This window comes from Macaca thibetana, chromosome 18 (assembly GCF_024542745.1).
Source record: "Macaca thibetana thibetana isolate TM-01 chromosome 18, ASM2454274v1, whole genome shotgun sequence".
Classification (NCBI taxonomy): domain Eukaryota; kingdom Metazoa; phylum Chordata; class Mammalia; order Primates; family Cercopithecidae; genus Macaca; species Macaca thibetana.
In genome coordinates this window covers 21,218,094-21,241,071 of record NC_065595.1, presented here as the reverse complement: position 1 = coordinate 21,241,071, position 22,978 = coordinate 21,218,094, and the positions used below count along the sequence as shown (strand labels likewise).

Genomic DNA, 22,978 nt, shown 5'->3' with positions numbered 1-22,978 from the left:
GCAATTCTCCTGCCTTAGCTTCCTGAGTAGCTAGGATTACAGGCATGCGCCACCACATCCAGCTAATTTTTGTATTTTTAGTAGAGATGAGGTTTCACCATGTTGGCCAGGATGGTCTCGATCTCCTGAGCTTGTGATCCACCTGCCTCAGCCTCCCAAAGTGCTGGGATTATAGGTGTGAGCCACCACGCCTGGCCTGTATCTTATGGTAATGAAGTTTTGTGTCTGCTTCTATTTTTTCCTTGACTGCTGATTAACAGCAGTTTCTTTTGCTATGCCTTCCATTTATTGGCAATGTCTAAATGTATGTAAGTGGAGAAATGAGAACTTCAAAATAAGAATTGTGTAAGAGACAGAGTTTTTGAACATGTTCCTAAGAAGTAAAACATGCAAAATTAGAATAGAGGCATGAGAGAGGAGTATGGAGTCAGAGGAAGCTGAATTTGAACCTTGACCCTGAAATCTGTTTAACACCAAGCAGATTATCTAGTCTCACTAAGTACTGGTGTCCCATCTGTGAAATGGCAGCAGTGTCATCTACCTAACCGGGGCTGTGGGGATTAGGTATATGATGTGGAGGATGGTGCTTTGCCCCTAGCTGGATTCAATTGATGGTAACGTAGGAGGCTTATGGCAGCAATTTCAAAGCTTGGAGTCTTTTATTTATTTGTTGTGACACCTGTTTGAAGTGTTTTGGAGAGTTTGTTGCTGTAAATTTGACCTCACTGACTATGGGTATTTGGTTTTAGCTTTTTATTCTTTTCTCTTTCTCCTTCCTTTCCCCTTCCTCCTCTCCTCCTCTCTCTCTCTCTTCCCTCTTCTCCCTCCCCTGCTGCCTTCGTTGTGGTGTAGTCACCCTGCTACTCACCCAGTCTTGCATTTAGGATTAGGTCCAGACTTCCAGGTTTGGCCTTCAAAGCCCTGCACAACTCTAAAGCACCCTCTGTCGCCACTCCCACACCCCTGGGAGCCCAGCCACACTGGGATTCTCACTGTTTCCCAGCAAACCGTGCCCAGTAGACCCCTGCCTTTGTGCAGACTGGTCTCTCTATCTTGAATGCCACCCCTCCTCTCTGCCTGGCAGCTGGTCTCCCTGGGGATTTTCCATTTTCGTTGGAGAGTTTGCTCCATCCTCAGATTCTGCTCCTAAAAGACATGTCTGTGAGGTTTGTCGTATTTGGACTTCAAAAAAAAAAATCAACTGCAGTTTTTAATGGATTTTATCCTACAAAAAAAGCTGGAAGAACATGGAGAGAACGCGTGCATCTTTTCCCCCCAGATTGCTCAGTTGTGAGCGTTGCAATCATTGGTCTGTCTCCTTCCCTGCTTTGTATTTAGGAGGAAAGGGGAACCATGATGTAAATACTTTGGTGTGTTCTGGTCCCTTCCACAAAAGGAACTTGTGTAAATAACCTCCATGCAGCGGCCCCAGTCAGGAAGTCTGTTGATTATAATACAGTCCAGTTCGTTGACTTCATCCAGATTCCTCCCAGTTGTTAGACGTGTCTTTCTCCTCTCTGGTCCGAGATCTTATCTGGGTGTACATTTTGGATTTACTTGTGCTGCCTTATCAGTGTCCTTCCGTCTGAAGCAGTAGCTCAGTGTCCCCTGCTCTCATGTGTTTGGCCGTCTAAAAGGGGACCCAGGCCTCTCCTGTGGCTGACCCTCACTTGGGCTGTCACTGTGGTCTCATTGCTGGACTTGGGCATGTGCTCTTGGTGGCAGTGACCGGCCTGTGATGCCATGCTTTTCTCAAAGGATCACTGTGGGGGCAAGAGCGACGTCCACCTATCCTACAAGGTAGTGGTGATGCTGCCCTTCATCATCAAGGCAAGGCAGTGTCTGCCCGGTTTCTCCGTTGTAAAGTCACCATTTTCCCTTTTATATCTGTTTGTATTTTGTTGGGAGGGATTCTAATATTACACCAACAACCAGCTCCTCAGCCTCCTCAGAATGATACCTACGTAAATAGATGGTCTCCTGTTTTACACTTTCTGTTATTAAGACAGCACATCCAAACAACAGAATCCCTCGCTAGAGGAATGTAGCATGAACAAAATGAGTTGTGGCGTTGCTTGTGAAATCATGATTTCTCAAAATGTGAAAATTGAGTTTTTGAGGTGGAGTCTTGCTCTGTCGCCCAGGCTGGAGTGCAGTGGCGTGATCTCGGCTCACTGCAAGCTCCGCCTTCCAGGTTCACGCCATTCTCCTACCTCTGCCTACTGAGTAGCTGGGACTACAGGCGCCCACCACCACGCCTGGCTAATTTTTTTGTATTTTTAGTAGAGACGGGGTTTCACCATGTTAGCCAGGATGGTCTTGATCTCCTGACCTCGTGATCCGCCTGCCTCGGCCTCCCAAAGTGCTGGGATTACAGGCGTGAGCCACTGCGTCCAGCTGAGTTCAGAGCAGTTTCTTAACCTAGCTAGTAAATCTGAGTTCTTTTCTTGAAGCTATCTTTTTTTTTTTTCTTTTTTTTTTTTTTTTTTTGAGATGGAGTCTTGCTCCGTCGCCAGGCTGGAGTATAGTGGTGTGGTCTCAGCTCACTGTAACCTCTGCCTTCTGGGTTCAAGCAATTCCCCTGCCTCAGCCTCCCGAGTAGCTGGTACTACAGGTGCACACCACCACGCCCGGCTGATTTTTCTTTTATATTTTCATAGAGACGGGGTTTGACGATGTTGGCCAGGTTGGTCTCTATCTCCTGACCTGGTCAAAGTTCTGGGATACAGGCATGAGCCACCGGGCCCGGGCAAGTCTATCCTTTTAAAAAAAATTGTCCTATGCCAACTACAGAAAAAACAGGAAATAGAGACAAACAAAGCAATAAAAATACATATACTATTATCCAGCAGACATGACGACAATCCTATGCCTTCTCTTCCTTTTCTATGCCCTTTAAAAAATGTGATCACATCATGCATTGTCTTGTTATCTTCTGTTTCAATTTGTGTGAAAATCTTTCCATGCCATTGGTATAGCTCTGTGACATAATTTTAAAAAATCTTCATATAGTTTTCTTTCTTTCTCTTTTCTTTTCTTTTTCTTTCTTTTTTTTTTTTTTTTTTTTTGAGACATAGTCTTGCTCTGTTGCCCAGGCTGGAGTACAGTGGCATGATCTCAGTTCACTGCAACCTTCACCTCCTGGGCCCAAGCAATTCTTGTGCCTCAGCCACCCAAGTAGCTGGGACTACAGGTGTGCGCTCCCACGCCTGGCTAATTTTTTGTATTTTTAGTGGAGATAGGGTTTTGCCCTGTTGCCCAAGCTGGTCTCAAACTCCTGAGCTCAGGCAATCCACCCGCCTTAGCTTCCCAAAGTGCTGGGATTACAGGCATGAGCCACCATGCCGGCCTAGTTTTCTGTTTAACCATTTATACTCTTGGGCATTTGGGCTGTTCACAATACTAAGCAGTTTCAAACAGGGAGAAAGTGAGCATCTTTGTCACACCTGCTACAGTTAGTGATGACACATGATTAGTGTACAACCTTGTGCTGCAGTGTACGGTCCTGAAAGCCTCGTCTGCTCCTCAGCACCCCCGCCCCCAAGGGTACTTGTGCTCTGCAGGAAAGTCACATCTCAAGACCTTTAAAAAACAGGCCAATCCAGTTAAACTTATAAATCTTATGGGGGAAAAAGAGAAAAAAGTCACAGGAAGGGGAGCATCACGCACCGGGTCCTATTGTGGGGAGGGGGGAGGGGGGAGGGAGAGCATTAGGAGATATACCTAATGTAAATGACGAGTTGATGGGTGCAGCGCACCAACATAGCACATGTATACATATGTAACAAACCTGCACGTTGTGCACATGTACCCTAGAACTTAAAGTAGAATAAAAAAAAAGAGAGAGAAAAAAAGTTAAATCTGTAATTTTGGACAGAGAATTGCACAGTGAGGTTTGAAGCTACGTGGGCCCTGAGAGAGGGAAGGCACGTGGTTTAGGAGGCATTCCTTTCTTCAACTTTGCCGTAGGAATACCAGGTAAAACCTCAACTTCTCTCTCCTCCTTTCTGACCCTCACATCCAGTCGGCTTTTCTCTGACCTTTTCCTAAGTGGCTCTTTAGAATTCTTTGTGCCCATTCTCACAGTTCTCCAGACAAAATACAGATGCCCATAGGCCCTCCCCTATGCGCCAGGGTGACCCAGAGCAGTGACTAAAAAATGGTGACCTGCTGCCATCAGAACTGTTCACAAATGACCGATCACATCCATTGGAGGCAGAGGCCGGCGGCAGGGTAGATGCAGCCCTTTACCCTCCCCAGACGTCTCGTGCCCTCGTTTCAGTAGAGAGTGTGGATGGGCAGGAAGGATATTATGTTCAGAAGGTTCAGGTCTGCTGAATTCATTTGAGGAGGCTGCTTGTCAGTAACATATTAGTCATGGAAATAGTTTGTAGGAGACAAGTGAATATTTTAAATCATTCAAAGCATAAGAAACATTCAAGCATTGTTGAAATAACAGTAGTATCGATTTTATTTTCTGTTTCTTGATTTTAGTGTATATTTGTTTACTAGCGTAGGGCTTCCTGTGTTAAGAACAGGTATAGAAATATTGACATTCAAGTGTAAAATTGCTACTGACTCTAAACGGAAACTTTGGAGTTGAGTAGTCCTATTTAGTTTATTAATCAGATTAACATTCTTTTCCAAGTTAGGGTATCATCATTGCCTGGTCTGATCTTAAAAAAAAGAATCTTAAAAAAAAAAAGCATGCTTTTGCTCTGTGTTAAAGTAACATGAAGACTTTGTGCAAACATGTGCCAGTTATAGATTTGTGAGTAGTAAAATGGTCATTAATTTAGATTTCTAAGTAAATGTAGCCAAATACATCTTTACTCAAAATGTTAAGGTTGATCTATGATTGAGTGATGCCAGTTGTCTTGAAAAGTTTGTTCAAAGCTAATTGTTGTTCTCTTTATTGTGTTTGTGTGTTCTCAGTGTGCCTCTGCCTCCCGAGTTCTTTAGCTATAAAATAGCAGCTCCTTTGACTTAAAACAGGCTGACTGACATGATCTCGCTGCACTCTTCTGTTTTAGAATAATATATAAGTGTTCCATGTGCGACACTGTGTTCACCCTGCAAACCTTGCTGTATCGCCACTTTGACCAACACATTGAAAACCAGAAGGTGTCTGTTTTCAAGTGTCCAGACTGTTCTCTTTTATATGCACAGAAGCAACTTATGATGGACCATATCAAGGTGTGTGTGCGTCTAACCTCTCCTTTAAATGAATTGCAGATCCATTCACTGGTCATAAATCAAGGCTGAGCTGCAGGTGACTCTAAAGCACGCCTCACTGTCGAGGGAAGGGATGGATGCTGGTCGTTGTCAGTGAGCAACTTACGTGCTGTCATCGTGTGTTCACTTGACTGTGGGGTGCTTTTCATTCAGGAGTCCTGATCTGCCTACCAAAAGATTCGTGAAAAGGAACCAATGCCTGCCCTGATGTTAAGAGTAAAAAAGTACTAGGGTTTTTTTTTCTTTCTTTTTCTTTTTCTTTTAATATGTGAAAATGATGACTGTGAAGTTTTCCTTTCCTTTCTTTTCTTTTTTTTTTTTTTTTTTTGAGAGAGAGTGAGTCTCCCTCTGTCTCCCAAGCTAGAATGCAGTGGCACGATGTTGGCTCACTGCAACCTCTGCCTCCCAGGTTCAAGTGATTCTCCTGCCTCAGCCTCCCAAGTAGCTGGGATTACAGGTGCCTGCCACCACACCCGACTAATTTTTGTATTTTTAGTTTCACCATGTTGGCCAGGCTGATCTTGAACTCCTGACCTCAGGTGATCTGCCCGCCTTGGCATCCCAAAGTGCTGGGATTACAGGCATGAGCCACCACGCCCCGCCGAAGTTTTCCTTTTCTTGAGAATTCGGTATTGTTTAATACTTAGAAACAGACAAGGGCTCTGATGAATTATGCTAATTCATACAAATATTGGTATATTTAGAAAAATGAAGGTTTTTTCCCTTGAAATTATTTAAGCGGTTAGGTTTGCATTGTAATTAATGCCCCTAAACCTTTTAGTTTCGTTTTTTTTTTCTTTTCTGTAAAGATTGCATTGTAAATGGACTGTTAAATATCTAGGATATAGTATGGTACCTGGCACCTAGTGGTGTTCAGTTAATGAAATGAATAAATATCCAGTGTGGTCTATTTTACTCTCCAGCCCCCAAAAGGGGCACAGAAATCTATTTATAACCTTTTAAGCTTACTAAGTCCAGTGCTTAGTTCTAGCTGCTTAACTGTCCGCTGTAATATGTTAAGCATTTTTTTTTTCCTTGTGTGATTAGGAGATAATATCCATTGGCTTTCAGAGATTAAAATGACTTACTTTTTAAACGGAGAAACAAGAGACCCCATATTATCAGGAACTCAATCTCTTTCTTTTAGTTTTGCTCTTTTAAAAATATATTATACAGGCTGGGCACAGTGGGTCACACCTGTAATCCCAGTATTTTGGGAGGCCACGGTAGGTGGATCACTTGAGGCCAACATGGTGAAACCCCATCTCTACTAGAAATACAAAAATCAGCTGGATGTGGTGGTACATGCCTGTAATCCTCGCTACTTGGGAGGCCGAGGCAGGAGAATCACTTGAACTCAGGAGGCAGAGATCGCAGTGAGCCGAGACTGTGCCACTGTACTCCAGCCTGGGTGACAGAACAAGACTCCCTCTCAAAAACAAACAAAAAATTATACAAAAAAGTTCAGTTTGAAGAGCAAGTAAAGTCCCTGAATTATTCTGGTCTCATGTCGGCTAAATGCCTGGATTATGAATCCTTGACATTTCCTGTATTGAACATATGTGAGTTCATGTAGAGTAATTGCTTAATGCAAATGAACATCTTGGAGATTGTCTCCTTCTAGGCAAGGTGAAGATAGTGGTGGTGATGGCATTACTCAGGTGAATAAAATGCATGGGAGATGCCTTTCATCATTCTCACTTGAAGTACAGTAAAATCCTCTTAAGATACTTTAACTATTTTAGCTAAAATCACATAATTATTTTGATAGTAAATATCTATTTAATGAAACATCAAGAAGAATTTAAAATTGCTTTGAAAAATTTAGGGATGTTGGAATTAGACCAAAATATTTTAACATACTATATATGTGCCCACAACAAAAAAAGAAATGAGCAGTTGCTTCTTAAGAGGCTTTTAAGGCATTTGCTTTCTGGAACTCATCTTTGCATCTGGAAGTTGGGTCATCAACTTTGTGGTTAGGGTCTTCCTTGTGTTAATAGTGAATTTGGAGGAATACAAGGTTACAAGAAATAGAAACGGAAGAGGAGTGGTAAAATCCTGTGGCCACAAGGAGGAAATAATTGATTTTATTAATCTGAACCTATGCAAGACACATGATATGAAAACAGTGGGAATAATCACTTATGTTCTCACTTCATGTATGTTCTATGCATTTAAAAATATCCTGCATTTATGTGTTTGGGGATGGGTAAGCATAGCTTTAAAGACATACTGGTGTTTTGTTTTGTTTTTTAATTTTTAAGATGATCCATTTAGCTCTTTTTATTTATTTACATTGCCTGTGCCTGTTCTGTGCAGTCTTTCGTGAGGAAGGAAGAGGAAGTAGAACAGGCACAAGTTTTCTCCACATACACATTCACTTAAAGATGGGGCCTTATTTGCCCAGTTAATCCAATTTGTATCATTTTCTTCTCCTACCAAAATATAAACTTATTTACTTTGTAGGACCTCCATGTTGCCATTTGTATTTAAAGTAAACTTTCAAGTTACAAACATTCGTTCAAATTAATTATTGTTATAGGAGCTAAGGAAAAATCCATTTGAAAAGAAATAAGTTGTTTCTTTATTTTAAAATGACAATATGAATGAATGAATGAATGAATGAATGAATGAATGAATGAGGCAGGTCTTGCCATGTTGCCCAGGCTGAATGTCTGGTCTCAAGTGGTTTTCCCACCTGACCTTCCAGAGCATCGAAATTATAGGTGTGAGCCACCATTCCCAGGTATTTGCTTTTCAGAGTCTTTTTTTTTTTTTTTTTTTTTTTTTGAGGCGGAGTCTTCACTCTGTCGCCCAGGCTGGAGTGCAGTGGCACCATCTCAGCTCACTGCAAGCTCCGCCTCCTGGGTTCGCGCCATTCTCCTGCCTCAGCCTCCCAAGTAGCTGGGACTACAGGCGCCCGCCACCGCGCCCGGCTAATTTTTTGTATTTTAGTAGAGACGGGGTTTCACCGTGTTAGCCAGGATGGTCTCGATCTACTGACCTCGTGATCCGCCCGCCTCGGCCTCCCAAAGTGCAGGGATTACAGGCGTGAGCCACCGCGCCCGGCCTTTTTTTTTTTTTTTTTAAGGTAAGGTCTCACTCTGTTGCCCAGGTTGGAGTGCAGTGGCATGATCAGGGCTCAAGGCAGCCTCCACATCCTGGGCTCAGGTGATCCTCCACCCTCAGCCTCCCAAATAGCTGGGACTACAGGCATGTGCCACCACGCCTGGCCAGTTTTTGTATTTTGTATTTTTTGTAGAGACAGGGTTTCACTGTGTTGCCCAGGCTGGTCTCAAACTCCTGGGTTCAAGTGATCCTCCAGCCTTGGCCTTCTGAAGTACTGGGATTTACAGGCCTGAGCCACTGCACCTGGCCTTAATAGTCTTAATTTTACTTACAATGTAACTTGTTGCTTCTTTTCTGTAATTTCTATAGCATTTTAAGGTTATCTTACAGAAGAATACTTTAATACTTTATCCTTTCGTCAGCTTATCAGTTAGTAAAAATGCATTTGCCTAGAAACTTACAAAAAGTTACTAGAGGGATTTAGGTTTTGTTTTCTTTAGGTTTTAAATGTCAAAAATGGAAAAATTTTGCTTCTTTTTTGAAAAAGAGCAATCAAACACAGAAACCTTCTACCCTGCATGGTGGGCATGAAGCAAGGCATAGTTTTTGGCTATCAAGAAATCATGTCTTGCTCCAGATTTTCTCTTTGCAAAGAACATGGTTAGACATCCACCTCAGCCCGGCGTGCCTCTGTGTTTTTTTTGTTTTTTTTGTTTTTTTTGTTTTGAGACGGAGTCTCACTCTGTCGCCCAGGCTGGAGTGCAGTGGCGTGATCTCGGCTCACTGCAAGCTCTGCCTCCCGGGTTCACGCCATTCTCCTGCCACAGCCTCCCGAGTAGCTGGGACTACAGGCACCCGCCACCACGCCTGGCTAATTTTTTGTATTTTTAGGAGAGATGGGGTTTCACCATATTAGCCAGGATGGTCTCGATCTCCTAACCTCGTGATCACCCGCCTCAGCCTCCCAAAGTGCTGGGATTACAGGCGCCCGGCCTGCCTCAGCCCCTGGTTTATGGGCCACTTGTGCTGTTGCCTGTTTGGGTAGACCTTGAGACTTCAGCCAGTGAGAAGATGATAGAACCCCTGTTTCCCTCTGGGGGAAAATGGTGTTGAAGAAGGTTAGCTAGTTCTTGGCACTGTTTAGAGAAGACCTTACCTTGAGAAAGTGTGATGGAGAGTGTCCTGAAGGAATGGCTGGCTTAAATATCCAAGAAGGAATGTGGAGCTGAGGTCTTTCAGCGTCAGTTTCTGTGACCCAGGGAAACTCGGATATGTGGAAAGCCTCTTAGGAAAGATTTTTCATGTTGTCTTTCTGTAGGTTCAGGAATTCATGGTTTAACTGCAAGCCTGACTGCTAGTAAGAAGAGACGGCCCTATTCAAAGATAAATTTTATATTGTATACAGAGGCAAAGATTTTAGTTTTTGCTCTCCTCCACCCTCTTTTTTTGTTTTTGTTTTTAGTTTTTGAGACAGGGTCTTGCTCTGTTGCCCAGGCTAGAGTGCAGTGGCGTGATTATAGCTCACTGTAACCTTGAACTCCTGAGCTCAAGCAGTCCTCTTACCTCAGCCTTCTGAGTAACTGGAACTTCAGGCATGCACCACCATGCCCGGCTATTTCTTAATCTTTTTGTAGAAATGGGGTCTCTCTATTTGCCCAGACCGGTCTCAAACTCTAGGTCGCAAGTGATCCTCCTGCCTTGGCCTCCCAAAGTGTTGGAATTATAGGCGTGAGCCACTGCATACACCCCATCCCTCTGTTTTTATTCCATGCTTTTAGAATACAAAACAAAAACCAAAGTGAGCTGGTCTTTAGAATCAAATTGCACTAATTTTACCCTTTTCAAATTTGAAATCCAGTGAGTTTAAGTTGAACATGGCTGTTCGTGGCTATTACGTTGATGAAAATAGATAGCTAAGCAGTTTAAAAAGACGTGAGTATCTAATGTGTGTAGTTCTCAAGCCTGGCTGCCATCAGGAAGAAAGGATGGGTCGGGATAGGTGTAAGGAGATGAAAATTACTGACAAAACCCAGCAAAAACCCAGATTGTTACAAGTATTCCAAGAATGTGAAAGGCGTGAAAAGAAAAAGGCTTGCTATTTACTAACGTGTTGATCTTAGATGTTTGCTCAAGTCAGTTTGTTCTAGTTGAATTCCTAATAATGTATTAGCCTATTTAAACATTTCCAGGCTGATGAGAAAGGAGAGGGTTGTTCCGAAATGGTTGGTTGTAGAGAGGCCTCACTCTGGGTTGTTACAGGAGGGTAAAGTACCAGGATTAATTTGTGTTCAATACAGAGGTCTTTCTTTAAAGAATTTTAAAATGGTATAAATATATAGGCCTTTAAAAAGCGTTTGGAAAGAGAAATACATAACTTGTAACAGACTTTTATCTCTTTTGAAGTGTATATTTAGCTTAGGTTTTTTTCTTTATATATTAAGAAATACTTCTGAATGAATATAAAATGGTATTGAAATGTGTACCACGTGTTAAGATAGCATACTTGTGCTTTCTTTTAGTGTTGTGATTTGTGATAGATATTTCTTTTCTTTTTATAATGTAGTCTATGCATGGAACATTGAAAAGTATTGAAGGGCCTCCAAACTTGGGTATAAACTTGCCTTTGAGCATTAAGCCTACAACTCAAAATTCAGCAAATCAGAACAAAGAGGACACCAAATCCATGAATGGGAAAGAGAAATTGGAAAAGAAATCTCCATCTCCTGTGAAAAAATCCATGGAAACCAAGAAAGTGGCCAGTCCTGGGTGGACGTGTTGGGAGTGTGACCGCCTCTTCATGCAGAGAGATGTGTACATATCCCACGTGAGGAAGGAGCACGGGAAGGTCAGTAAAGAATGAAAGCTGCTCCGGGTGAGTGCAAGAGAGGGCACTGGACTGGCAAGCTTCCAAGATGTGGGCTCTTGGCTTGGCTCTGTCAGTAATTAGTGGTGTGACCTTAAAAATCACTTGGTGTCTCTGTGTCTCAATTCTTTATCTGTAAAAGGGACCTTTCCAAATCCTTCAGTCTGTAGTTTTCCTAGTCATTGCCTTCACATGCACTCCTCCAGACTGGTGTGCATGAATGTGGTACATTACCTACCACATTCATGTTTATAGCTTAGGAAAGGGAAATAGAGTAAACCAAGGTTAAAGGCATTTGAATTTACCTCTATCCCTGTACTAGCTAAGGGAGAAAGGAGCAGAGAAAGACAGTGGAAATGCTGAACACTGCCGGGAGCATTTGTGTAACTTACATGATTCTTCCTTGAGTTTGGTAGTGGGAAGAGGAACCACATCCTTTTACTTCCAGTAGAAGCTCTGTAACTCAAGATCGCTGAAAAATCTGAGTCACATATGTATATCCTTTCTCTTATAAATAGTATATGTCTCCCACTGATAAGAAATTTAAAAAATACTTATGACTAGACCTAGTAACATTAGCAAAATTATTTTTCAATATTATCTAATACTGTATTAAATACAATATTAGGCTGTATTGACATTTCCTGATTGTCTCAAAGTTGATTTGTTATGGTCAGGATCCAAAAAGTCCACATATCACATTTGGTTGTTGTGTCATTATTTTACGTAGTCCTCCTTCCAGTTTATTTTTTAATGTACGGTTGATTTCTTAGAAAAATTGGATTGTTTGTCCTATATATAGGTTGTCCCTCACTTTACTAGATTTGGGTAATTGCTACTTTTTTTTTTCTAACTTGCTGACACTAGGAACCAACATGGAATTTGCTACTTTTTTTTTTTTTTTTTTTTTTTGAGAAAGTGTCTCACTTTATCGTCCAGGCTGAAATGATCTCGGCTCACTGCAACCTCTGCCTCCTGGGTTCAAGCAATTCTCGTGCCTCAGCCTCCCAAGTAGCTGGGATTACAGATGTGCACCACCACGTTCAGCTAATTTTTTAATATTTTTAGTAAAGATGGGATTTCACCATGTTGGCCAGGCTGGTCTTGAACTCCTGGTCTCAGGCAGTCCACCCACTTTGGCCTCCCAAAGTGCTGGGATTACAGGCATGAGCCACTGTACCCAGCCAGAATTTGCTACTTTTTGACACCGTTTAACTTGTTCCTCTTTGTCTCATATTCCTGGAATTTTGATTAGATTTGAATTTTTTAGATAAGCCTATGTCAGGTGGGCATGGTGGCTCATGCCTATAATCCCAGCACATTGGGAGGCCGAGGCAGTTACTTGAGCCCAGGAATTCCAGGGTGCAGTGAACCATGATCATGCCACTGCACTCTAGCCTGGGCGATAGAGCAAGACCCTGTCTCAAAACCAAAAAACAACAAAAGAATATGTCATAGGTGCTGTATTCTTTTTGTATTTCATCATGAGGAACATAATACCAGCTTGTCTCATTTGTAGTCCTAATACTGAGATTGATTAGTGGGTTCAGATACATGACATTTTTAAAGAAAGTCATCTTAGTGCTTTAACTTAAGCCAATAGAACAAAATAGTCGTGCATAGTGAGCCTTTATAGAGAGTACATAGGAATTGTTTTGTAATTAGTATACACTACATCCTTGAGAAGTTTGTTCTAGCAAATGTGCTAAGAACTGTTCTATAATCTCATTTATTTGTACTACTTGTTTGAGGTACTCATGAAACTGACATGTTTTACTTTGTGATTATCCAAATGGCCTGTGAACATGGCTGGATCACAATGTTCACAAATTGCAAAAAGATGTTTTTATTGTATTTGGTCTCACTACAGTATGTCTTGATATAAAAAGTAGTTACTTACAGAATATATTTGGCTTTAGTGGCACGTTGCTTATTTAATCATCTTAGTCTTAGGCTTTCCTGCTAGCATTGTACAGTGTTCATTATAAATACTGGGTAGTTTTTAAGGAGCAATACTTTAATAATCTACAGTATAAATACACTGCCAGGGGTGCTGTCAGTCTGATGTGGTGGTTCTAGGGAGTCTTCACTTGGCACCCCTACCAGACTGCATAAGAGTCAAACAGGAGCTGGCCTTCGTCATCATCCGGTAGTCCAGTCCTTTCATTTCATGAGATTTCTGTAACTATCTTGTAACATTTCAGAACTCTTTTCCTTTTTTAAAAAAACTATCTTTATCTTACATAAGAGATAATGATTAGATCTAGGATATAAGAGGAGGAGATGATTTCAAAAAAGTTGGTGGGATGAAATGTAACACTGATTGAAAGCCTTTGCTCTGGACCTGCACAGAGATCCCACTCTGAATTGCATGTGTGTGCATGCTTGTGCCCTTGGTTTTGATGGAGATGTTCATCAGAATGGAAATGTTTGGCTTAGTAGGATTTTAGGATTAGCTTTGAAGGAGTTGAGGCCCTGCCTTTGGAATAAGGCACATCAGATTATATTGTAGTTTCAATCCTGTTCCCTCAGCCTCCTGAGAGAATGGAGGAGATGAGTGGGCAAGGAGAGGGGAGGAGCGTCTTCATAAGTTAGTGAAATGGATGGTGTTGAATGCGAGAGTTCCACCACGCCAAATCATACTGGAGCACCCACTTCCAAACACCCCTCTACAAGCTTCTTTTACCTATCTCCGCTCATTTCTCCTTTCCTAGAATACTCAAGTCACCCAGACTTCAAAGCCCCTGTGCTGTCTTTTCTCTGTCTTCCTTCAGACAACCAGGCAAGCACCTTGCTGTCTATATCTTTCCTTCCCATTTACCCTGGGCTTGCCACCTTATCACTGAACCCAGTTCTCTGGTGACCCCTTTGTTGTTAAGTCTGTTGGACGTGTTCCTGCCTTTACCTCCACTCACCTCACAGCAGTATTTCACATGATTAGAAGTTCTTTCTAAAAGCATTTTCTACCCTTATTGGGAATACCACTGTCTCCTGGGTTCTCTCTCCATTACTGGAATACCCATCAGGTTTCTGTCCTAGAAACATTTAACCTTCTCTTGGGAAAATTCAACCACTCTTATAACTTTGCTACTCGTGTACAGTATATATACGGATAGCACCCACATCTGTGTGTCCATTTTAGTTGAAAAGTATTTCTTGAATTAATAGACCAAAAATGAGTTCTAATTTGGAAGACATCTAACTCCTCTTAGACTTAACCTCCTCTTCTTTAAAATGGTTACATGTTTAGTGATCTTCCAGTGTCCTGTGTTTTAAGTACCTAGAGAACTGTATATGAGGTGATAAGTATTCTCTAATCCTTATGGGCTTAAGATGTGATATCAATATGAAATACACTATACACATATAAGGGATCAAAAATTATATTTGGCTAAAGGTCTCAGGAGAGAATACATTTTTACTTCCACCAGCCCAGAAGTTACTGTAAAGATCCAAATGTATTGGATTACCCAATGAAATATTATTATGCATTATGATAAATATGTCAGTGTTCTGAACCAGTGAACTTTGAATGTATACTTGATTTATCTAGTATCATAATTATGACTTAAAATACATATATATAAAATATAACTTGAGGAATAATCTAAATGCATTCTGCCAACCACAGTACAGTCATTACTTTAGTGTTATTGCTTCTAGTATGATTATTATTTTGATAAGGTTTGGAGTAAATATTTCAGGTTAGGAGTAAATTTAACTGGCATAAGTTAAAAATTTATGTCAAAATATTATATAATTCACTGCTACTCATTTTAAATGGCTGTTTTGGTTTCGGTAATTGTTTTTGACCTTTCTTCCCCTTCTCAGTTCCCATCCAGAACTTTACTAAAAAGAAATATTTTGTATACAGTTCCATTTATTAAGTAAAGATATTCAGTAGCTTTGTCTTTAAGATTCACAACTGGCCGGGCCTGGTGGCTCACGCCTGTAATCCCAGCACTTTGGGAGGCCAATGCAGGCAGGCGATCACTTGAGGTCAGGAGTTCGAGACCAGCCTGGCCAACATGACGAAAACCCATCTCTACTAAAAATACAAAAATGAGCCAGGCATGGTGGTGGGTGTCTTGTAATCCCAGCTACTTAGGAGGCTGAGACACGAGAATTGCTTAAACCCAGGAGGCAGAGGTTGCAGTTAGCCGAGATTGTGCCACTGCATTCCAGCCTGGGCAACAGAGTGAGACTCTGTGTCAAAAAAAAAAAAAGGAAAAAGAAAAAAAAAAGATACCAAAACCTAGTTCTGGCTCTGCTAGTTATTCAGTAGCTTTTCTATGTCTCTGATGCTCTTTTTAAAAAATGAATTGTCGCAGGCCGGGCGCGGTGGCTCAAGCCTGTAATCTCAGCACTTTGGGAGGCCGAGACGGGCGGATCACGAGGTCAGGAGATCGAGACCATCCTGGCTAACACGGTGAAACCCCGTCTCTACTTAAAAAATACAAAAAAAAACTAGCCGGGCAAGGTGGCAGGTGCCTGTAGTCCCAGCTACTCGAGAGGCTGAGGCAGGAGAATGGTGTAAACCCGGGAGGTGGAGCTTGCAGTGAGCTGAGATCCGGCCACTGCACTCCAGCCTGGGTGACAGAGCGAGACCCCGTCTCAAAAAAAAAAAAAAAAAAAGAATTGTCAGTATCCACTTTCAGTGGTTTTTAAACTTTTTTCCAGTTATTTGTCGTAATCTAATATCAAGTCAAATACTTTTAAAAAAATTGACAGATATTCAGTGCATATTATTCAGATATTAAAGGCATAATCATCTTAAAACCTACAATTTGCTGAATTACTACTTTAGCTATTTAAAAAAGAAAAATAGTTAAAGCAGCAGCATTTTAAGAAGTTCTTGTTACAGAAATTCTATATACAGAAAGCAGTAAAAAACTGATCAGTTTCTCTTTTTAAAGTTTTTTCTCAAATGCTTATGTATTGTCTAATTTTTATTGCACTTTCTAAAGTTGGTATTATTGTTTTGTTATGGCCAGATTTTAGCTGTCCTTGTAAATAGTGAAGTCTTTGAGGGCAAGTTGTATATCCATTTTATTATTACAGTCTTCTGTGGCTTACAGCATTGTGCCTTGCAGAGTATCTCTGGGGTCACTGATTGAAGCAGTTCTCTTTAGATTGTTACTTGCACATATGGCAAGGGGCTTTGTGTTAGTCACAGATACACACAAGTTGCAGTCTAGGTTCAGGTACCTAACTAGCTTTCTAACCACAGAAATCCCCCTTGTAACTTCCTGCTTCCCCTTTGTAATTAATCTTGTGGGAAGATACTTTGACACTATGCATAGAACCTGTGTCTCATCATTTTTTCACTCACTAATCTGAACATCCATTCTTTATTCTTGCCTGCAACAGTACTTAATGTTGACTTTCTACTTCCATCACTTCTTCTGCATTTATTAGTTGGAACTCCACTGCAAAGATGAGCTCAGTTTTATATTTACAGCTGTATGCATTTATGAATGTTTATTTTATCCAATGGGTTGGAATCCATTGCTATCATTATTATTATTATTATTATTTTTGCTTAAATGGTCCTAGATGTGGCCATTGGGAATTGCTTTCATTTGGCCCCTGTGTCTTCTGGACAAGCATCCTTTCTGAGGACTTTCTGGTGTCATAGTATGTTCCTGGTTCATCTTTCATTTTCCCTGCCCTAGCCCTGCAGTCAACCATTTCTTCTGGGAGCCTGGATCTTTTTCTAGAGAATGATAGCAAACATATTTTAAAGAGGTTCTGTATCTGTATTTTGATCATCACTTAGCATGGGAAACTATAATTGGGGAAATGGTAGGTAGAAGAAAGTAATAAGCTTCAAAGTGGCTCCTCAGTTATTTAGTGTGAGGTAGTGATGTATTTGGCTATTAATGGATTTTTATCAGATGCTTTGAGTTAAAATTAGAACGCACCAAAGCTTGTGAAATATATTCAAATATTGGAAGGTATATTTAATAGAGACATTTTGTAGAATGTGAAGAAAGAGGACAGGCATAGGTCATTGTTTTCAGGAAAGTTATGTTTATATTTGGCCAAGAGAAGGCAAAGCTGTTTAATTCCTGCTTTGCTTTCTCCAACGAAAATGGAATCAGGGCCAGGTGCGGTGGCTCACGCCTGTAATCCCAGCACTTTGGGAGGCTGAGGCGGGCAGATCACAAGGTCAGGAGATCAAGACCATCCTGGCCAACATGGTGAAACCCCATCTCTACTAAAAATATAAAAATTAGCTGGGCATGGTGGCGGGCGCCTGTAATCCCAGCTACTCAGGTGGCTGAGGCAGGAGAATCGCTTGAACCCGGGAGGCAGAGGTTGCAGTGAACCGAGATTGTGCCACTGCACTCCAGCCTGGGCGACAAGAGCGAAACTGCACCTCAAAAAAAAAAAGAAAAGAAAAACGAAAAACAAAAGAAAATGGAATCAATGTGATTAAGGGTGAATTGATGTCCCAGAATGACAGCAAGCCTCTAAGAAATGGTTTAGCCAATATAAATAAGTTTGCTTTTCCATCTGTATCTGTCTGTCTGTCTTATATGTTTGTATGTCTCTCTCTCTGTCTCTCTCTCTCTCGACAGGGTCTCTGTTGCCCAAGCTGGAGTACAGTGGTATGGTCATGGTTCACTGCAGCCTCGACCTCCCTGTCTCAAGTAATCCTCCCGCCTCAGCTTCCCAGGTAGCTGGGACCACAGGTATGGCACCACCGTGCTTGGCTAATTTTTTTTTTTTTAATTTTTTTTTTTAATTTTTTTTTTTTTTTTTTTTTTTTGAGACGGAGTCTCACTCTGTCCCCCTTGCTGGATTGCAGTGGCCGGATCTCAGCTCACTGCAAGCTCCGCCTCCCGGGTTCAGGCCATTCTCCTGCCTCAGCCTCCCGAGTAGCTGGGACCACAGGCGCCCGCCACCTCGCCCGGCTAGTTTTTTGTATTTTTTAGTAGAGACGGGGTTTCACTGTGTTAGCCAGGATGGTCTCGATCTCCTGACCTCGTGATCCACCCGTCTCGGCCTCCCAAAGTGCTGGGATTACAGGCTTGAGCCACCGCGCCCGGCCTTTTTTTAATTTTTGTTTTTTGTTTTTTGAGATGGAGTTTCGCTCTTGTTGCCCGAGCTGGAGTGCAACTGCACGATCTCAGCTCACTGTAACCTCTACCTTCTGGGTTCAAGCCTCATTCTCCTGCCTCAGCATCCCCAGTAGCTGGGATTACAGGCACACACTGCCATGCCCAGCTAATTTTTGTATTTTTAGTAGAGACGGGGTTTCACCATGTTGGCCAGCCTGTTCTTGAACTCCTGACCTCGTGATCCACCTGCCTTGGCCTCCCAAAAGTGCTGGGATTACAGGCATGAGCCACTCCACTTGGCCTTTTGTATTTTTAGTAGTGATGGGGTTTTGCCATGTTGGTTGGCCAGACTTGTCTCGAACCCCTGACCTCAGGCGATCCACCTGCCTTGGCCTCCCGAAGTGCTGGCATGAGCCATTGTGCCCGGCCTGCTTGGCTGATTTAAAAATTTTTTTTTGTAGAGATGAAGTCTTCTGATGCCCAGGCTGGTCTTGAACTCCTGAGCTCAAGTGATCCTGTCATCTTGGCCTCCCAAAGTGTTAGGATTACAGGTGTGAGCCATTGCCCTGGGCCACTTTTCCATCTTTACATGGGGTGAAGGGAGATTGCAAATATATGCATGTCGTGGAGAATGAGCTGTGGCCAGATATCCTGCTTGTGTGAGAGGAGAAGGTTGCGTAGATTCTGAAGATTTCAGATAAAGTCTGTCTGAACTTACTGAGCGCAGCCATTTCAGAGAACAGATGGTGAAGTAGCTGGTTCCTGCCTGAGCACTGGGGAAAAGAACTAGGCGAAGACTAAAAACATGTGATTGCGGATCAATCTCCTTTTCTTTACAGAGGGACCAGTTGGTACGTGGAATAACCCTCTGGACAGAAACTGGGTTTCAGCAAAACTGTTGGCAGATTCTGTTCTGATACTGTACAGTGTAGTGCAGGAGGGCCTGGATGAAACACTGCATGGATAGCTGGCTCATGGCTCCCTGCCTTGTTGGAGAGAAAACTTCCATCTCGGATCAGATTTTCCTCAGTCTTTCTGAAGAGAAGCTGGGAGGGATTTTACAAGGCAGATCTTAAATGCAGAGCTTTTCACTTAAACAACAAAAAATAAAAGTAGACAGATATTATGTGAGATAGATATGGCTAAGTTCTATGAAAAAGTATTCTGTCTTTATATGACTGTTTTGCTACAACCCATCCTTTTTTGTGGCTGCTGAGGTAGCATTCATACCAAGGAGAGCTAACACCCTTCCTTTGGCTTGGCAACATAATCTAGCTAGCGGTTCCCCAAATTGGAGTGTGCATCAGAATTAACTGGAGGGCTTGTTCAGCTAGTTGCTGGCCTCCACCCCACAGCTTCTGATTCAGCAGGTCTGGGATGGAACCCGGTCATTTGCATTTCTGACAAGCCCCAGCTGATGCTGATGCTGCTCATCTTGGGACCATACTTTGCGAACTACTTGCTTAGTCTGTGTGGCAGTACAATCCCCCAAAGCCCATTGATTTATCCAATAAAAGTTCATTTCTTGCACATACAGAGTTTGCTATGCAGAGTTTGCATTTCTCTGGGGCAGTCATCCCTTCCACCGGTAACTCAGTGATCAAGGCTGTTTCTTTCAGCCCCATTGTCTTAACGTAGGTGTTACTGAAAAACAGACTGGAGAGTCATGCCTGGTCTTTACACGCCTGGTCATTCTGGGTGTGATGCACAACACATGTCATTGGCCAGAATGAACTATGTGAGCAGCCCCAAATATATTCCCCCGTGTACCGCAAAGGGGAGGGAATGACAAGTACTATTTGCCACCTGCAGTAAGGTGGCCACAGTGAATCTAAACGATGGGAAGGGTTCCATTGCACCAATTTAAGATGGATGCTGACAACTAGCAGAGGAGGGTAAGCAGAATGCTGAGAGTCTAGAAACAGTGGCAGGAGGAAGAGAGAAGTTGGGGTTAAAGGGAGCTTTGATAGCTGTCTTCAGATAGATGTCCTCTGTGTGAGGACCAGCATGTGATAATTCCAGACCAGCTGGGGCCATGCGTGAGTGAAATGTCTGCCTACCTGTTGCTGAAAGTATTCAGGGAGTGGCCAAATGCTCACTTGTAAAACAATGGAATAGAATGGATTCTAGGGTTGGCTGGGCACAGTGGCTCACGCCTATAATCCCAGCACTTTTGGGAGGCTGAGGTGGGTGTATCATTTGAGGTCAGGAGTTCGAGACTAAAATGGCCAATATGGTGAAACCCCACCTCATGATGGCAGGCATCTGTGTAGTCCCAGCTACTCGGGAGGCTGAGGCAGGAGAGTTGTTTGAACCCAGGAGGTATAGATTGCAGTGAGCCGAGATTGCGCCTCTGCACTCCAGCCTGAATGACAGAGCGAGACTGCATCTAAAGAAAAAAAAATGGATTCTAGGGCCAATGTGACCTTTCTCCTCGGACACTGGAATGAAAGGAAACTACCAGTGGTAATCCATGTAGTAGCCATTGCTGGTGTGAGGTGGATATTTTAAACCAGTCACAGTCTAAAAGTCATTCCATGGACTAACCAAGTCTCTGTAGAAAGCATTTGGTTTTACAGTTAATCTACTTTGTGGATCAAACAGAACTTCTGGGAAGAAGTCCTTGTCCGCAGGAAGGCTGTGGGGGAGCAGTGAGCCTGACTCGGTGGCTGCGCACGAGAATCACCTGGAGAGCCTACGGCCCAGCACACTTGTGCTCCCTAGACCAGCTAATTGGCATCTCCAGGGATGGGACCTGGCCCTGGCATTCTTAAAGCTTCCAGGTGATTCCGGGGTTGCGGCAGGGCCGGGAGCACTCATAGCACCTGGGATCTGCTGCGCACCTGTCCTTGCTGCTGACGCTCATTGCTGCGGCCCTCACTGTGGCTGCTGTAGCACCGACACACCTTTGCTGAGTTTATGTTTTGGGGAAGGTTGATCCTAAGTGTATTTGTTTAAAGACTCCACCCAACGTTCACTCTTGGTTTAAAGACTCCACCCAATGTTCACTCTTGGTGGTGAAGGCAGGGGACACGACTCTCTGGACGTTGGAGATTACAGCATTAGTAAGTAGAGGAATAGCTGGGCCATAAGTCGGTTCGATATAATTTAAAGCCTGATTATAAATGATTTTAGGATGTCTTAATGTGATTTGGTGGTTTGGAATACTTGCTATTATGTAGCCTTTTCCATTCTGAAATTCACTTTCAGTTCACTCAGAGATGTAGGTGAAAGACAGACAGCAGTGGCAGTGAAGGAAAGTGGGAGAATGAAAGGATCAGAGTGTGGAGAGATGAACAGGCCACTGAGGCAGGTGTGCTGTTGTTACTTTTGAAAAGAATTGCAAGGCAATCAGCTTGCATTTCCCAGTTTGGGACCACCACGCTCAGTCAGATTCACTGTGGAGCTTCGCAGAGACTCTCACTTGCACAGTGTTTAAAAGAAAAGAAAAGTATATGTGTGTGTGTGTGTGTATGTATATGTATATAAATTTTTTAAGTGCCCACCTGGCCGGGTGCAGTGGTTCACGCCTGTAATCCTAAGACTTTCAGAGGCTGAGGCAGGAGGACTGCTAGAGCCCAGGGCTTGAGGCCGCAGTGAGCCGTAGTCCTGTCACTGCACTCCAGTGTGGGCAACAGAATGAGACCCTGTCTCAAAAAAAAAAAAAAAAAAAAGAAAAATTTTTAGAAGTGCTCACCCACACAACCTGGAACCTAGCCGTGCGTATGAAATGTGTGGTAGGGCATAATTTCCCCTCTTAATCTCCCTGAAACTTCTTTAGAGAACTTTGTGAAATAAAGAAAACATTAATCTCCATCTTGTTTCTGTCTTCCTGCTGTACTGTGGTGATGGCCATTAGTTAAGGGGATGAAAATACTGAAATACTATCTAGTTTGCATAGTTCATTACCAGATGGTTTCATTTTCCTTCTTTTACTGTTAGAGTTCATCCTGTTGTCATTAGGCATGCCTTACTACAAAGTCTCTTATTTAATCTAAATGTAGAGAGAGAATAGATTTTTATCCTTCTAAAACTCATCTTTTAGCTATGGCGACTTTGACTTCCTGCCAAAATCCTGTTACCCTAGCAACAGGTAAAATTAAAAAAAAAAGTTTCTCCTATCTTTTTTGGCTTAGAACTTACTTGTGATCTCAAGGTTTTAGGAGAAGTATCTTTAAATCAGTTGCATGTTCTCTTCTATCTCTGGTTGACTGTTAGAGAATGATGGCTTTTCACTTGATTCTGCATTTGTGTCACATGTGATTAAAAGGCACATAAGTCAGAGTTTGTATATTCATGCTAGAAATGTACATCACTGCTGGCTTTATGAAACTTATTTTTCATCAGTTTTGGCCACTGGAATTGATATTTTGTGTGTGTGTGTGTGTGTGTGTGTGTATATATATATATATATATATATTTTTTTTTTTTTTTTTTTGAGACAGAGTCTTGCTCTGTTGCCCTGGCTGGAATGCAGTGGCGTGATCATAGCTCATTGCAGCCTCACACTCCGGGTCATGAGCAGTCTGCCAACCTCAGCCTCCTGAGTAGCAGGGACTACAGGTGACCACTGCTGTGCCCAGCTAATTTTTATTGATTTTCATTTTTTTGTAGGGAGTTGGGGGCAGAGGGAGTTGTCCGTCTTTGTTGCCCTGGCTGGTCTCAAACTCCTGGCCTCAAGTGATCCTCCAGCCTCAGCCTCCCAAAGTGCCAGGATTACAGATGTGAGCCATCACACCTG

General features: G+C 42.5%; 1 protein-coding gene across 14 annotated transcripts in view; it reads left to right on the top strand.

The window, feature by feature from the left end:
* ZNF532 (zinc finger protein 532) overlaps positions 1-22,978 on the top strand; it is a 129,179-nt gene that overhangs the window by 84,786 nt on the left and 21,415 nt on the right. For 13 of the 14 annotated variants that reach the window (XM_050768027.1, XM_050768018.1, XM_050768022.1 and 10 more), the window contains 2 exons: positions 5,034-5,196; positions 10,871-11,152. The exons of the other annotated variant lie outside the window; for it this stretch is intronic. In XM_050768027.1, coding sequence (XP_050623984.1) covers positions 5,034-5,196; positions 10,871-11,152 — 445 coding nt within the window. The remainder of the gene's footprint in view (positions 1-5,033; positions 5,197-10,870; positions 11,153-22,978) is intronic. 14 annotated transcript variants of the gene reach the window in all.